This window comes from Hermetia illucens, chromosome 3, assembly GCF_905115235.1.
Source record: "Hermetia illucens chromosome 3, iHerIll2.2.curated.20191125, whole genome shotgun sequence".
Lineage (NCBI taxonomy): Eukaryota > Metazoa > Arthropoda > Insecta > Diptera > Stratiomyidae > Hermetia > Hermetia illucens.
The window spans coordinates 110,410,656-110,429,291 of NC_051851.1; the positions used below are offsets into that span (position 1 = coordinate 110,410,656).

At 40.1% G+C, this 18,636-nt stretch overlaps 1 protein-coding gene across 3 annotated transcripts in view; it reads left to right on the forward strand.

Annotated features, from left to right (window-relative positions):
• Positions 1 to 18,636, forward strand: part of LOC119651041 (lysosomal alpha-mannosidase) — a 153,959-nt gene that overhangs the window by 79,596 nt on the left and 55,727 nt on the right. For 2 of the 3 annotated variants that reach the window (XM_038054359.1, XM_038054361.1), the window contains exons 5-6: positions 5,639 to 5,772; positions 15,182 to 15,831. In XM_038054359.1, the coding sequence (XP_037910287.1) occupies positions 5,639 to 5,772; positions 15,182 to 15,831 (784 nt within the window). Of the gene's footprint in view, positions 1 to 5,638; positions 5,773 to 5,884; positions 6,019 to 15,181; positions 15,832 to 18,636 lie in introns of all 3 variants that reach the window. The other variant, XM_038054360.1, reaches the window with a different exon arrangement.

The following is an 18,636-nucleotide window of genomic DNA, read 5'->3' on the forward strand; positions in this document are numbered from 1 at the left end:
CCGTGATTCTTCCGTTCCGTTGCTAGCTTATTAAATTAATGGAAAGAAGCAAATCATGCCCACCGGGCTGCTTCCCAGAAAGAGGAAGAAGCAATATGAAAGCAGGAAAAGCGTTGGTTCTTAAAAAAAATAATATTTTGCCTATTTGCTTTAAAAATGAAAATTATGTTTTTCCTATACTTGTAAAATATAACGTTTTCACTTATTCAATCAAGTACTTTGTTATAACAATGCACTGTGGCACTTTTACTCCTTTCATTGCCCTTGACATCAAATTATTCAAACATTTTCCAAAAGCTCATACGGGAAAACAGAAACAAAAAAAAAATAAAAGTGTACATGCGCGTGTACCAAGCTTGCTATAGTCCCATAGAGGAATTTTGAACTATCATTCGCTCATAGATTCCATTAAGATCAATTGCCAATGAATTGTAAATGAATCTTTAAGGAAGCTGTGCCTTTGGTTTCCGTGGCATTGAAGTATGGGGCAGACATGTTGAGCCGGCTTAATAATAACCACATACGTGCAACCAAGCTATTGGTTGCCGCGAAATTGCACGTCTGTCGGCAAGTTGTGGTTACAGCAAGATTGCGCTTCTGTAACAAGTTCCGGTTGGCCGATGAAGTTGAGGCAACTGCAACTTGCGCAAAGATTCGTTTTTTGAAGTAATTGATCTGGATCCAAAGATGTGGCTGCTAGATGAAATTAGGCCAAATCGCTGAAACAGGATCTAATATTCGGTCCCTATACTACTCTTCTGTGAATATCGCTTGTGGTAGCGGAGCGATGTCTACATGCAGCGGATATGTTCTTGCAGCCCTCGGTGGACGCGGTGCGGGTCGGAAGGCGTTGATTCGCTCGCGGCGTGTATACTCGTAGTGCTTGTGGACACTGGCGGAGGAGGCAACGACGATATGTGTTGGGTCGGTTCAACTTCTTCTGAGGCGACGAATGCAGGCTTAAATCTTTTTGTGGAAATATTATATTAATGCATTTTCCATTTATCTCCACCTGGAACAGGATCGGGGACAATCTTTTAATAACACGGTGGGTATGGTTGGACTAGCGACCAGGCTTTTATATACGAATGGTGCCTTCTTGCAGTGGTGGTTGATCGGTAATTAGTAAATGTCATGCATATGTTCCCGTTGATACGCTGTTGTCGTTGAAGAATTTCCCAGGTGGTCTCAGTGTTGTTCTATAGAGAAGTTCTGCGCAGCTCCCTCCAAAACTGATTTTAAGAACGATTCGCAACTCCAAGAAAACGGTAGGTAAAATTTCGATTCCATTCAACGATTCAATTAACTCAGTAAGGGCGCTAAAGAACACAGACTTAAATTGCCTGCCTTGATCTGATGTTAAGATCTCTGGAACCCCATATCGCGGTATCCAGTTAATGGAGCAGGAGTTCGCCACAGTCTCTGCTGTTTAATTGGGTATCGGGATGGCTTCCGACCAGCGAGAGAACCTATTGTAAGGTAATTGAGATGACCTTAAGATAGTGGAAGGAGTCCCACGATGTCGATGTGTACCTGTGAAAATCTTAGACTTGCGTCGACGAACGGTTAAACTGTGTTTTGAATGTATCTAACGACCTTAGATCTCTAGTATGCTACACAATTCTTCGACCATAAAGTTACGTCTTTGCGCATGAATGGCTAGTTTCGAGATTGCGCGCAGAGAATTGTCATGATACAACCTGAAAACCTTTGTAAGGAACAATGCTGGCCCTGTTGATAACTAGCGATGTGTCGCACATAATATAATTGTTATCAGTTCGGACAGGTTTTATTACTAGTGCCGTCGTATTGCTGAACTGCAACTGCAATAACTCCTCTGTAATTCATTAATGTCAATTAATGTCGAAGGCGGTTGGTAAGCTGATAGCGAATGAATTTTCACTTCTAGCCAATAATGCTGAATTGAACTGCGATACGTAACTTAGGCTTTGTCTTGGCAAAGATTTATCTGATCGTTGAAAAAAAAGCGAAAATTAGAGGTTTATGAACAATCTTAAAGACACAGGAGGAACCTCCTAACTAATGCCGAAAATATCGAACGCTGCTAAAAATGACTAACACTTCCCGATCGTAAGTACTGCACTTCGCCTCAATTAGCGTTAACTTGCGCTGACAATTTTGTATTTGCTCCAGCACTGCTCCGAGAGTGAATGTGATCCATCTGTGGTTAGCATCAGTGGTGCCTGAGCCTGTTAATAATGTGGCGCGGCAGGATTCGCCGCATTCGAAATTTATTTCGAATGTCGCGAATACCCGCGGACAGATGACGTCGCCGGCGCTCTACTCAGTTCAGAACTCGCTGCAAGAGTGAAGAACAGAGTAGGTGACGAAAAACGTCAGATAGGAAAAATAAGAATTAGTAAGTAAAAAACAGTTGGTTGGCTGTCACGGTGAAAGAAAAGATTTTCGTGCAGAAAGAAAACAGTTACATACGGAAATCAGTATTATTTCTAATATCTCGGAATTATCAGATTTTCGTGCAGAAATAAAACAGTTACATACGGAAATGAGTATTATTTCTAATATCTCGGAGTTATCAGATTTTCGTGCAGAAAGAAAACAGTTACCTACGGAAATCAGTATTATTTCTAATATCCCGAAGTTATAATAAGAGTAATTTCTTGAACTTAGCAACATACGAAAAATATGTCAAAAACCTATTTCGAATAATAGAAGAATAAAAGGTTAAATAAAAGCTCCTAAATTTGACTGAGAACTCTTATAATAGCATGGTTTCGGCTAGACTCTTTGCATTTTCGAAAAGTATCGATAGATTTGGGGGTTCAGCTGATGAGTGATTTGTCAGTTCACTTTGAACCAATTGTAAATTTATATGATGGTGCCTGCAACGACGCTGTCTTTTTAATAAAACCCTGAAAAAAAATTGATTGTTCCCAAAAAGGGGCGAAGTTCCTTTACTGTCAGCGGCGGGTTGAATTCACGAATAGATCCAACACGATCTGCCGGATGCGATGTTCGATACTCGTGTTTTGATAGTACTCGTATATCCTAAGTATTCAATACAGCTGACGCCAAAGACACATTTTCGGAGGTTGATTACAGGACCATATTCCGATAGCCGAAAAGCGTCTTGAACTGTTTTTCGTGTAGTATAAGGGAATACGAAACTACTAGGATGTATCAAAATTTGGTGAATTACGGAACGGACGGATTCGTAACATTGGGAAGTTTCGAACACTATGTCGCCTTTCGCTGGTCGTTGCTCTGTTATGGTTGATAATTTTCACAAGGAGTCACTTCGATACCTGCACTTGACGTCTACAAGCAACCCGAAGTGTATTAGAAGTCTGCTCTTAATATTGACTTTTAACGTTAACGTTTCACGGCAACATGAAACAGCCATTGAAGCACACGTCTGAGTCTTTAAGTTTAAATTTGTTAAGAGGCGATCGAATGTTTGCTAGCTCAGACTGTAAAGCCGGAACCACAGTAGATCTACTATAGCCAGTACACACACTAAAATGACCCCGCTTGCGAATGTGCTTGCAGAAGCTTATTTGTACACATCAGAGACGCTAAACAAGGAAACGGCATAATCTTCGTCAAATCCTATTGGTAAGAGAGAGATCGGTGAGCTTTTACTATTGCGGTACTACGGCGTGCTCACCCATACAGCAAAAAGTTGTTTCACGTATTCACTTATCCATAAGAAAAAACTGGCCGATCTCACCAATACATTGGCAAGTCCAGGCGATATGTCAAAAACAGCTAACGTGAATTAGCGATCTTTCAAAAATGATTCTCGTTCATAACGGAATTGACTCGTTTGAATGTTTGTCGCTTCATGTTGACGTTTCCAAAATCTCACCTCTCACTTGCCTGCACCACTTTGCAAAAATAAAATTTTAAGCGACATTTCCTATATCTGTTTGGCATTTTCTATACTGAATTCGGTTATTACCGAATTTTCTGTGCTTAACGGAAGTTTAACGAAACTATCGGAGGGGAATATTTCACGATGTACATCCAGTATGGACGGTCACAATCAATTCTCATTGTGGGATTTCAAGTAGCTTAAGGCGTTGAATACGGAAGGCAACGTCCTCAACGGCGTTTGGTCTTGCGAGACGTTTGCGACACAGCATAGATCGCCCATCTCTACGGGTTTATCGCCCATATTTGCAATCCAGGACAGATCTGCTGTGTCTGCAGTACCTATTATTGCCTAGCCGTTGTGACCGCAATAATTGGAAGAATGATTCGAAAATCCACAAATACAAATATAAATGCATACAGTAAAACAAATAGTTTTCCAACATTTCATTACTTTTGGTTCCAGTGGATTCGTTCAGTTCCTACATATGAAAGTGGTTTTAATGGAAAATAATTTTTTGGAATTTGATGATGCTGCAATATACCAACTTATACATCTTTTAACCAGCCACAATGACAAATAATAATTGTGATTGGTGAGACATTAAATTCTGAAAACTATTGAAAATGCTACCCTAAAAGCAAGATGCACTGAAAACTAAATACTTACGGTAGCCCGATCAAGACTGACAGTCGATCACAATAAAGTAGCATTCAATTGCAATGAAACTACGATCACAAAATTCATCGAAGCGTCCTCATTGATCTAATGGCTATAATGCGTGCTTTGGAGTTTCAATAAGAAATGTCTGGTATGGTTGTTCCACTGGCAAGGTCAATTTTCCACCACTTACTGAGCCGTTTTTGCAAATATACACAGACAGAACAAGGTGTTCCGGGTTCAGCTAGTCCTACTATATTTTCAAAATTTATCAGCAAGAACCCCTTAAATTCATTTAAGAGGTACGCACGGGCATTAACGATGATAAAGGTAGAATGATGGAAAGTTACAATAGATTAAAGTTTTTCTTTTTGAGTGGAATACGAGGGTCCCATATATGTACAGGAAGGCTTCAGGGTACATTTCATTTCAAAGTGATTTTCTGAGAAGTTGAAACTCTTCACCCTTTTTCAAGAAGGAAGGGAAGACTTGAACCGCTTTTCCAGAAACCTTCAACAATGAATTGTAGCCGTGATTGACTTGCTATGCTCCACAAAAGGTTTACGATAACCATAGATAATTCGGTGCAATTAACTTATTTTAGTAGCTGGGTGTAATAGTATTATTCACTTTGAAGTACCATGTAAACTTCATTATAAATGATTAATTTTATAATGGGGTACTTATAAAACGCACTGTATATGCGTAGATAAATGTTTATGCGTATTTTCAGTGGCTATATTAAGTAAAGTGGAAAAACCTGAAACTTCTAGCTCCAGTTGCCCCGGCTTCTTCGTTATTTCATTTGAAAGTCAAGAAATTGGAACGCTAATTAACTACTACTAAGTCAAACCCATACATATCGCTAGCAAAAATGCTATAGTGCATAGGCAACTGAAAATTTTATGGGGTCATTTGCTTGGTAGAAGCTACTGAAACTTCTTATGAAAAATTTTGATTTTATCAGTTTGTTAGTTTCTGGCTATGTTGCGGGAATAACCTAAGAAATCGTCCCGATTGAAATATTAAAAAAAATTTTGAAGGTATAAGAAACAATTGAATATAGTATTGCCATACATCAATTACGTCAATTAATTACTTTAAAAGAATCGAAATATCCAGATTTCAGAGTTTCTAAGTTTTGTCAGCAAACAACGGAAATATTACAAAACCAATAACATTATTCTTACAATGGGAGGAGATTTCACGTATCAGGATGCCAATGTTTATTACAAAAATTTGGATAAATTGATCAGGTACCTAGTTTTAGCGAAAAGTCAGTGTGTGTTAAAAACTTTGTTTATATTCATAAACATAAATATGTACATAAACTGTTCTATAGTTAAATAATCCAAACTTTGTTTGTAGATCGGCCAGTTTTTCTCTTATGTGAAGAATATGTCGCAACATTACAAAACTAAAAACGTACTCATAACTATGGGCGAAGATTTCCACTATCAGAATGCTAACATTTGGTATATGAATCTTGATAAGCTAATCAAGTGAGTCCTTCAAATTAAATAATGAAAAAAAAAACTTATTTTTTAACACACATTCACATTAAATGTATGATGTCTGGTGCTCATGATATTCCTATATGCTTTTTAATATTTTAAAATAAATTTAAGTTGTGGTGCTAAATTGATTTATTGCTAATTTTGGTGCATATAGTAGATTAGATATGAAATGGTTTATTTTTTTTTTTATTTTTTTCAGCACATAATTTAGGTATTTACGTTTTGTGTAAAACAAAACCTGGTGTTTACTATCTGTCGATCTGTCTCTGTCACAGACATTATTCATCTATTATCTCCGAAACGGTTACTCCAATTGATAGTAATATAGTTCCACGTTAATTTGAAGGGAGTGGGGGGGTGTACATTTTTTCACCGTCTCGATTATCACTTTTCGAAGCCGATATTAATTTTGACATTAATTGCAGACGGGAGGATGGCGGGGGGGCCCGTGCTTCCAGGACCCGTTCTCAGAAACTATGCAAACCCAAATATGTGAAAAATATGGTGGTCCAGGCACATGGTAACTAGGCCTGAAAATACTCTCCATATCGATGTCGGTTTAGATAACGTTTACAAGAGTATATTGCCATATTCAATATAAGTATAATATTACGATTTTGCTTTACGTAATCGCACCGCTGTCACCAATTGTTACGTACCCGTCAATAGTTACGTTACTTGCTTTACGTAGGCTCGTATCACTGGATTGCGTAGCACTAAACAAAACCCCGTTCTATAACTTTAATATAAGCGTTTATTAAACACTAAATTATACAACCATACTGCATAATTAATCTTCTTCTTTTTCTACAGCCTTTGTCCCGTTCACAAGCGGGGTCGGCTCGTCGTGATCGGCTTCGCCATTTGGCTCTATCGAATGCCTGATCTGGGTGCAATCTCGAGGCTTTCAAATCCCAATCCAGCGTATCAAGCCGCCGTTGCTTAGGTCTGTCTTTTGGTCGTTTACCATCGATTTCGATGTTCAGACCAATCTTTCCAAGTGAATTCTCGTTTGCACAAATTGCGTGACCATACCATCGAAGACGCCTCTCTCGCAACTTTTCCACTATCGGTGCAACCCCATAACGATCGCGGATATCCTCATTTCGGATGTGATCTGTGATGTGTGACGCCGCTAGTCCCGTAGCATCTTCGTCTCTATTACCGCAAGACGCCGTTCATTGTCTTTTATGGTCGGCCAACACTCAGAACCATAGAGAGCGACTGGACGGACGACACTGCGGTAAATTTTAGATTTGAGACGTTCGTTGATACGTCGATCACAAAGGACACCAGTTGTGGAACGCCACTTCATCCAGGTTGCGTTAATGCGTGAAGCAATTTCATAACGCAGTTCTCCATTGGCTGATAGCGTTGACCCGAGGTATTTAAATCGCTCAGTTCTGGGCAGATCACTGCCGCTGACAGTGATTGTGCCTGTTTCATGGGAATCGGTCGTCAAAAATTCAGTTTTGTTTAAATTCAATCTGAGACCGTGTTGCATGAGGCGATCATTCCATTTTTGAACAAGTTGCTCGAGATCATTTTTGCTATCAGATGCTAGGAAAACATCATCTGCATAAAGCAGTGTGTAGGGCGCTGGACGTTGGATATCCCGTGGGAAGGTGTCCATAACAAGGACAAAGAGGAGTGGTGAGAGGGCACTTCCTTGATGAACTTCAACAGAGACACGAAGCGGTTTTGATACACCCGCCATACTTCGAACTTTACTTTTCGGATCGTGGTAGAGCAATTGAACCCAGCGCACGAGTGCTTCTGGCACGAAGTGTTGTCGTAAAGCATACCAGATGAGTCAAACGCTTTCTCTAGATCCAGAAAGGCAATGTAAAGAGGGCGATGCTTCTCACGGTGTTTCTCCATGAGTAACCGCGCAGCGTGTATTGCGTCAGTAGTTCCGCAGTTCTTGACAAATCCGGCTTGATTCACGGTTTTTTCATCGATTTCGCGAATACGGTTGTCAAGAATGCGTTCAAAAATCTTCATGGTATGGGAAAGTAACCGGATCGGACCGTAATTTGAACATTCTGCTGGACTACCATTCTTTTTCCATATTGGAACAGTGGTACTTTCTTGCCAGTCAGATGGTGTTCTTCCTTCCTGAATAACCCGGTTAAAGAATTCACTGAGCCACAGTGTTGGGTCCCAGCTCTTCGCTTTCCAGAGCTCAGATGCGATGTCGTCAGGTCCTGTTGCTTTCCCCGATTTCATTTGTTTTACTGCCTCCTCGACTTCAGTTGCGCTGACTGGTAGAACTGCTCCAAATGTCGGCAATGATTGTGGAAGTGGAGGATGAGCAAATTCTTCAGTTGAAATCTGCTCGAAGTATTCTCGCCTTCTATCCGTTGCGGCTCGACGGTTGGTAAGCAAAGTACCGTTCTTGTCATTAACACAACAGAAGTGTTCGATATCCTGTGTGCGTTCATCACGGCGTTTGGCAAGTCGATACAGATCTCTCTCGCCATCCCGATGTCCAGTTTATCGTAAAGATTTTTGGAATGGTTCGCTCGGGTGACAGCGACCGCTTTCTTTGCTTCCCGGTTGGCATTCTTATAAATTTGCCAATTAGCAGGCGTTTTATCGTCGAGAAATTTGTGGTAGAGGCGTTTCTTTTCACGGACCTTCATTTCAACATCATCATTCCAAAGCCAAGTATCTCGGTTGATGTACCGCTTACCCGGCTTGGTGACCCCGAGGGTTGCAGAGGCCGCTTTGTGGATCGTGTCTTTCATTTGGTTCCATGATTCTTCCACATTCGTAATTGTTGGCAATCGTATGAGTGAGACCGTTTCTTCTTTCTTCTCACCAAATCGCCACCATTTAATGCGCGGCGGGCCAGTGCGTTCCTCACGCCGTTTTATCGGTGGCTTAATTCGCAGGACGGCAATCAACGGCCGATATTGAGGTGCGATGATCTCATAGGGAACGACTTTGCAATCAGTGACAGTGGTAAAATATTGGCGTCTTATGAGAATATAGTCGATTTGCGTTTTATTGTTCCCACTATAAAATGTGGCAAGATGAGACAATCGTTTGATGAACCATGTATTCATAAGTACAAGGTCATGGGTGTCCGCAAAATCGATTATACGCTCGCCACCTTCATTGCGCGCTCCGAACCCCTTTCCCCCATGGCACCTGTTACCGTCTATCTTTTCACCCACATGACCATTAAGGTCGCCGGCAATGATTGTGTAATCGTCAGCAGGCACGTGACAAGTCTTTTCATCGAGAAGTTGCCAGAAGGCATCTTTCTCGGCATCAGGTCGACCTGTCTGTGGTGCATACGCGGTGAAGAAGTGAATAGTGCGATCAGCTGATATAATGCTAAGCTTCATCAGCCGATCATCAAATCGTTCGACTTCTTTAATGGCATCACGGAAACCCTCTGAGATGGCAATGCCAACACCATATTGAGTGTGTGGGTTACCAAAATAGAGAAGTTTGTAGCCATTTTTACTGCGTTCGCGTTCAATGTCGCAGCTTTTGGAACCAGACCATCGGGTTTCTTACAGAGCGCAGATGTCAATGCACCCTTTCCGAAGGGCTCTTGCGAGTTCCTCGGTCTTTCCAGTTAGGGTACCAACATTTGGCGTGCAGACACGTATTTGTTTTGTTCGTTGTGTGCGGACTAACTTGCTTACGTCCTGACGCCGTCCATGCGTCAGGAACCCTTGCCCATTTCTCGACAGGACCGGGGCCCGTCCTGCCGCGTCGACTGAGGTGAACGCCCTAGCATTTCTCCGAGGCCTGTGACTTAATCCGATCATCATGTTTGTAACGACATTGTATGCATTTTCTTGGTCGACCTGTCGCGGGGCCTGTCACCAAGAGAAATCAGGTAGAATTTAGCATAGTAGAATAACTCCAACTATACTCTATTTATCTCTTTCCCTGATCTCAGCATTTTATTTTTGTTTTACTGAAGATAGTACAGAGTACGTTGCCTCAAACCCTCCTCTTTTACCTGGGCTTGGGACCAGCATATTATGTTAATAGCATGGCGGAGTTATACTGCATAATTAATGACAGAACAATTTCTTTAACTGGTACAATTCCAGGCGTATTCATAACCGACACGATCTGTTCTAACTCTAGAACTAGACTGACTTTGTGGGTGGATTCCCTGCCCTTTTATACCCCATATACCCCACGGAACATTCCAGAAAGGCATACAAACACTTTACTAGAAAACTGCTTTGCATTTTAAGACTTTGTATTTCAGTATCATACTAAAGTGGATGGTCTGAGAAACTGGTGTGCATAAACATTACGAGCTAGGTACAAATGGGACAAATGCCCACTCAATATGCTTATACAGGCAATACACAAAAGCTTTCATACCTGAAGCATTTAGCTTTCGGTTTCTCGATTTGTTTGTATCTGTTTGAATGACTTCTGCACATTTGCTAATAATGTTGAACTCCTATTGTAAAGCATATGGACTTAACTATAATCGATAGAGTACTTTGCCGAGCAAATTATTTGGGTATATGGCTATTGAATAATGATGGGCGATTGAATTTTAAATTATTAAACAAGTGCAATTGCCATGCCATGCCCATTTGCAGCTGAGTTGACTAGTATCCGACGTCTACTGACGATATATAGTAAACCCATATAGAAATGTATACCTACCATAAAATTCTATTCAGGGGAATTAACATATACACAATGGTTGACGGTACATTCAAGACCGTGAGAGTACACTAGGGGTAATGTGGTCAGTATTGAGCTTGGGCAGGTTTAACACCCTGATTTGACGTAGGTATTCATTCAAGCTGAGTTGAATACGACATCTAGATACCATACAAATTCGTATATACATCCGCATATACATATGTGCACGGTACATAACCATCATCGTTAACAATTGCGGGATATCTACATTAACTTCCCATAAGAATATGATATGCCTGCAGTACTACTCTACTCTTCTGCTTTATTCGGTTGTATGACGAGCAACGACCATTCAATGCATAGCATTGCTAGCAATCAAATCACTACTTCTTTCAAAGAAGCCTGACAAAAGGGAGGTGGAAAGGAGGGGATTCCTCCGGGCTCGAAATTTTCTCGGAGGCCAGGAAAAGAAATTTCAATGAAAATGGGGACAATAGGAGGCAGGTACAATTTTCGGTCTAGACCCATATAATTTCCACCACAGGTCCTGTTTTTCCGCATACTTTCATGTTATAAAACTACCTCGTATATCGATGTAACCTGGATGAAGGCGTATCGAGAAATTGGGGTAACGTCAAGCCAATAGAACTGATCATAATATCCACTGTTCACTAACTGCCTGGTATCTATTGTCCTAACGAACTGCTCACACTCTTAAGGATGATCTTTACAAAGGCATAAAGGGGACACTTATTGGCCTAAGTAAATTTATACGCTTCGTTCAGAATAAGCGAGTATTTGGGATTGGAAAATAATGAAGATGACACTGGTTTTTTCTTCAGAAAACTCAGTTTGAGGAGATATGCTTAGCCTCTTTCATTTGGTAAACCCTATGCAGTAGTTTTATAAGCTATTTAGCTCCTCACTCGATTTTTTTTTCTTGTACCTTCTGTCGCCTATACTTTCCACTGCAGATAATATTCAAATATATACCCTAACTCCGAATACCGAATAACGTTCTTCAAGCTACTATTATTCCGAACTAGCGTTTTCTCTACGTTTGAATGACAAAATAGTTATTTTAAATCTTGTGGTACAGGGATTACAGTGGAGATCTTTTCCTAGATTGTAGATTCTTAAGAAAGAAAAAATTATCTTAATCAAGACGACGTGGACTTCACTTGATTGCTTCTAGACTTATTAATATTGTTAGTTTCATTCCTATTCATTCCTGTTTCTTATTCACTGACACCTTCGTATCACAGTTTCAGGTAGAACCTTCGATTAAGCTACCTTTCTAATGAAATTTTCTTTTTCTTTGCGTTGAAGAATTAAATTCCTTATTTATGTTTGAAACGTGATCTAGTGTTGAAGGGGTTGCAGAAACCACCAATTCTCTTGCTCCCACTTGTGAGACCTGTTCTCCCGGGTGGTGTACTTTCAAGAGAGTCTATACATACTCAACTCTGGAGTTCATGAAAGTACCCTTTTACCTTCCAGTTCCTTACAGCATGCTCTAAAGGAGTCTTTTTTCGACCGTTTTATGAGCGTCTAATATTCACGCCGTGAATTTCTGGAGTTTCACTAGTCTTCCTTATTATTGCTTTTGCAAGCACGATTCGTCTGGTTGACTTCATAAGTCTTTGCAGTTCTCGTTTCCACCATGGAACCGTTTTATCGTGTTGACCTCGGCAAATGGGACAAGCCTCTTCAAAGCACTTCTAAAAGTGTGCGATTGAGAGTTTCTGCCAAAGGAGCTTTGTCGCCAAGAAGTTCATTTAACTTTGGCCAATCCGTTTTCCAAGGATTCTGTCTTTGTATTACAGATTGTTCGCCTGCAATAGTCAGACTAAATTCTAAGTAGCAATGATCTGGCAGTGAGACTTCATTTAGCACCCGCCAGTTTCCAATCAACTCCAACAACTTTGAAGTGCAGATTATTAGGTCAATTACTTTACTTCTTCTTGGCCCCACGAACGTCTCCGAGGAATACATAAGGACTGGCAAGATCATTGTCTTGTACAGTAAGAGCTTTAACCCTATGGTAAGACGTTTCGCGTTTCGCGAAGCAGTTTTCGTAAGCGGAAAGAAGCTCTATTGACTGCCAGCAACCGTGCACTGATTTCATCCTCATAGCTGTTAACGGTTGTAATATTTAACCCTAGACAGGAAAAGTTATTAATGGTATCAAAGTTGTAGTCTCCGATTTAATGTTGGATGCTTGGTTTTTGGCACTTGCCTCCATATATTTGGGTTTGCCTTCATTAATGTGCAGCCCAAGATCTCGCGCCGCTTGCTCGATCTGGATGAAGGCAGTTTGTCCGTCTCGGGTTGTTCTTCCCATAATAACGTCAGCATAGGCGAGTAGTTGGGCGGACATAAAGAGGATCGTGTCTCTCACATTTACCTCAACATCGGATGATAGGGCACCCCCTTGTCTTAGACCGTTGTTGATGTTGAATGGTCTCGAGAGCGATCCTGCTGCTTTTATCTGGCCTCGAACATTAGTCAGGGTCAGCCTAGTCAGTCTTACCAATTTCTTCGGAATACTAAGTTCTCTCATGGCCGTGTACAGTTTTGCTCTTACTATGCTATCATAGGCGGCCTTAAAGTCGATGAAAAGATGTTGCAATTTGCCTGGAGTGAAGCCTTTTTGGTAGGGGCTAATGATGCTCTGGACGTATGATGCTTCCGACCTAGTAAGATAGCGGAGAATATCTTATTGATGGTACTCAACAACGTGATACCTATATAATTGCTTCCCTTGCTAATATTTCCCTTTTAATATATGAAACAGATAACGCCTCGTTGCCAGTCGTTAGGTATTGATTTGCTGTCCCACACCTTGAGAATTTGTTGATGAAGCACTTGGTGTAACTGGTACTCTCCATATCTGACCAATTTGGCTATAATTCAATGGCTACTTATGATTTTTAAATCGATGAAACGCACGGACTGTTTCTTCCTATATCTGGTGGTGGCAGTATCTGTCTGTCGTCTTCCGTTGGCGGGACCTCCAACTCTCCGATGTTCAGGTTTTTGAACAGTTCATCCAAATACTCAACCTATCGTTCCAATATGCACATTCTGTTGGAAATCAGATTTCCCTCTTTGTTTCGACAGTATCAGCATGGAGGTGTGAGGTGCTGATTTGTTGGTAAAACTTTCGGGCCTGGTGGGGTTGTTCCCTCTACTCTTCGAATTCACACACCTGTTGGTTTTCCCAGGCTTCCTTTTTTCGGCTGTGAAGTCGCTTCTCAGCTCGACGAAGTTCGTGATCAGTCCCTGCGCGTGCCCGCCTTCTTTGAGAATACAACATTACTTGGTATGCGGCATGCTTCCCTTCCATTACTTTCATCGTCGAACCAGCCGTTCTGATTTTTTTTTACTGGGACCAAGTATGTTTATGGCCGTATCAATAATAACGTTCTTCAAGTGGCTGTGAAGCTATCGAATTTATTGTAGAGCGCAGATATAACTATTTCTCATTCGAAGGGGTAAGGGTACCAATATTTAGCGCGCAGACATGTATTTGTTTTGCTTGTGGTAAGCTTTCTCGAAATGAATGAAGCGCATTGATCTAAACTCCGCACCTCGATCAACAATAATTCGAAGGCACTGGTTGTGGTCAATCAGGAAATCAGACTTTTCTTTTTCAAGTTTCCGAGGTGCTCTCCGTGCAATCGGGTTTATTTAAGCTATTATCTTTGTGATAGTAGGGAGCTCGCAAATACCTGTCAAATTATCGTCTCCAAGGTTAGTATTTTCTACGGTATAATAATTACTAATCCTTTCTTTCGTGTTAGGAAATGTTTCAGTTTCTTATGAATTTAGTAGAAAGGAAGAGTTCCGTAAGAAGATTCAAGCTCAGTGGTATTTCCGCATTTGCACTCTCTTAACAAGAATGATTTAATTTTCGTTTGTAAGGTTACCACATGCGCGTATGCCAATGACTTATCATTTCATCCACAAGACATAGCATTTTATTCTTAATCGCTCATCATGGTTAATAGAAAAGTTACAATTAGGACTGTACATGACCATCCACTGCCAACATTTTCGAAAAATTACTCTTATTTGTCGTAACTTGTGCTGCCTTGACTATAGCAATAGTATATGCAGAACATATATATAATACATGAATGTTTGGCACACGTTGGAAATGTTCATACCAAATGCCTGCCGGTTGAACATGTGCAATAATAACAATAATTCATATTTGCATGAATATTTCGATACATATTAATACATTTTATTCCATTTATTGGGCCTGGTAGTGAAAAAGGTCCGAGGCCGGGCGAATAACTACTGCCTGCACTTTGACCTTGTGAAATTTGAATCTCTGCGGCAAGATATCTATTCGCATGCAACATAATTTTTTGTACTACTGTCTATACTCGTTACAATTAGTACCACAACTGTACATTTTTCCGCTTTTATTCTTTATTGGAGGAAAATATTAACGTAGTGAACATTATTCTGAAAAATTATTTTTTTTTATTTATCGTAGATATGCTAATGAGAAGCAAAGCAACGGATCGGATATTAATCTCTTCTATTCGACGCCATCTTGTTATCTAAAGGCTCTTCACGATGCTAACGAAAAATGGCCGACGAAGTCAGATGATTTTTTTCCATATGCCTCCGATCCTCATGCCTTTTGGACAGGATATTTCACTTCACGTCCGACTTTGAAACGTTTCGAAAGAGTTGGAAATCATTTTCTACAGATCAGCAAACAGCTTTTCGTTCTCACAAAACAGAATAAACAAATTTTCGAATCACATCTGACGTTTATGCGTGAAACCATGGGAATATTGCAACACCATGATGCTATTACAGGAACAGAAAAACAAAAAGTAGCGTTTGATTACGCAAAACAATTGGCAGTTGCTTTTAGAGCCTGCGAAATAAACTCCAGACTAATTTTGAATACAATTGTGTCTGGGAATGTGAAAGCACTGTCTAAATCATATGATGGAGAGTGGGATCATCAATTCGAATTCAAAAATTGTCTGAACTTAAATATAAGCCAATGTGATATATCTGAAAATAGTCAACAATTCACAGTTACTGTTTATAATCCGTTATCACATTCAACTTTCCAATATGTACGTGTGCCAGTGATGGACGCCGACTACCAAGTGATGGATTACCGAAGTAAGTAAATTTTTTGCATAAATTGTTTTTCACCCATTATTTTAAGTTTTTTTTATTTATAAAGAAAACCTTTTTAAAATCGGTTTAATTTCTTTTGGTCCGTCTGTCTCACGTACTTTTCTCGGAAACTGCTACACCTGTTGGGATAATATTTGGTAGACGTAATTATGAAATCCGACGTAAATCGTCAAAGCATTCTGTTTGGAGTCCGCATATAAGTGTAGAAGGGGAGCAAATTCTTTGTTTTTCGAATATAGTCGCGTGGGATATAAAAAGAAATGTCTCGATTAGTAAGCGATTTTCAAATGTTGGCGCAAAGGTTTTTCAAATCCCAGTGCTGGATATTGAAACAAATAGATCGGTGTTCAATTGAAAAAAAAATCTAGTCAAACGCAAAACTTCTTGTCAAGCTGGGAACGCCATAGGAAAACCTTGAAATAAGGGAGCAAATAATTTAAAATGATCTGCAGATGACAGAAAAGGGTGAAATAAGCAAAGTAAAGCAAGCAAAGTACCTTGTATAAATTTTGTAATAAAATTAATAAAATTTATTTTATTAATATATATATTTATCATATTTATCAAAGAAATGCATCCATCTTTCGCATTTATACATATGTCTTCACCTTCTTCAGAAAAGTTATTTTTGGTTGCTTTTCTTGGCGGTTGTCCTCGCTAGCGCTTGACTGGGAATGCGGTATACGCTTGACATTCATCTTGGAAGATTCAATTCAGCCGTCGATTCGGTCGATTTGGAAGCCTGTTTTTCTTTTTGATCATACAATTCGGTGCGCGTCTCGAAGGAAGTAAATATGGCGCTGGGAAATGCTTGCCGACCGTTTTTTACAGCGGACACTACTGCCTAAAGTGGTTCAATTGGGAGCAATACTAACGGCAAATCCGATGAGCGAGACTTTCAAATCGACGGTTCAATCATAGTGATGGTTGGCAACATTAGAACCACGATGCGGCGGTGCAAGCATTCATCTCTCCCTTCGGGTTATTCAAATATTTTGCTCACTTGTGTCCACTGAATGAATGAAATCGGAATCCGTGAAAATTGGGCAGTGGTGTAAGGGATAACAACTATGTATGTAATATGCACGTATATCTTGTAGTTTGGAAAAATGTGAAGGGATATGTTGGATTTGTAATTATATACGAATGGACAAATGGGCGTAGAAGTTTCTCACATAAGATGAACACAAAATGTTTATATCCGAAGTGCAAGCTTCCGGTCTTCCGACTTATTTCTATCTATTGTAGGTTAACTTTTTCACATTTGCGAATAATAATGAATTCCTAGTCTGAACACTATAAGGTTGGCTATTATCAATTCAGTGTTTTTAAGATAAATTTTTTTTGTGCAAATGGTGGTTTAACCGATAGGGCACAGTTGAATATTTACCTATGTACACACGGAACTGTCATGTACTCGTCGTTCCTCACATAGGTTCACCCGAGATCCACACCCAAGTAGCGCCGTACAACTCCCCTGAACAACTCGATTACTTGTCAATATCAGGGTGGTAGCCTCGAGGCCGGGGTGGTAATCAGGCCGGAGTCAGTCAGTGGTCAGACTTTAAAGAGAGAGATTTTTGAGGATGGATCATCGCGTTAACTTTACCGGAGATAGGCTAAATTATGCAGTAGTTAATTATTTACAATTAAACAAAATAAAAAAAAATAAAAATTAGCTTAATGAAGTTTTATTAGCTAAATCGGGAAACACAAAACCGTTTACACCTGAAGCGGTTCAAACCTGTTTTTAAGGTTTTGTTTGCAAATCAAAACCTTATTAAAATCGGTTCAATGTCTGTCTGTCACAGGGACTTTTCTCAGAAACGGCTATACCGATTGACGCGAAATTTGGTGAAAAGGTGGGAACTGTGGACCCCCAGACATGCAGTGAGTGATATCCTTCTACGTTGAGATTTAGGGATGTAAAAGGGGGGTGTAAAATTTTTTTTCATCAAATATAGTCATGTGTGGGGTATCAAATTAAAGGCCTTAATTAGTACTTTTCGAAGCCGGTCTTAGTTTTGAGATATGTTAAAAGGGCGGGCGGTGGGAGGGGTGGAAAGTGATGATTTCTTTAACGGTCCCATTATCAGAAACTAACCAACCGAAAAATCTGAAAAAAATTATGAAGCTGCCCCTATATGGTGCCCAGGCCTCAAAGTACTCTCCATATCGATATCTGTTCAAATAAGGTTAATAATACTATATTACCATATTTTTTAGGAAAATTGAGAAAAAATCTCCTTAAGTTTATTCCAGAGTTACAAAAGTTGGTAGTAGTATCAAATATAACATAATATGAAGCATATTATCACCAAGTTTGATCAAAATCATACTATTAGTAACAAAGTTACAAATTTGTCTTTACCATGTAAATTTACAACCCGAAGTACTAAATCTGACATGCTAAATGCATATTCTTAACGGGCTACGTACAAATGGGATAGTTCTACACTGAAATATACTCACACAAGAAGCAAATAAAACCTTTCATACCTGAAGCCCCCAGCTTTCGGTTTCCCGACTTGTTTTCTCTTGCGACTTGCTGGCTTCCGCTCACGATATCCACCGGAATAGAGTCCCTCGGTAACTACCGTGACCGTATGGGTGCCGCCATTTTGGCCGCCCGGCAGCATGGTTCCTCTAGTCGGGCCCCAATTCGCTTTGGCTGATGTCAAGGTGGATGCCATTCGCTACAGACACGTGCTGGTTGGGCTGGACGAAAAATCAGTTAAGCTTTCCTCCGACGTTCTGGAGGACTTCTCTTATAAGCGACTAAAGGAG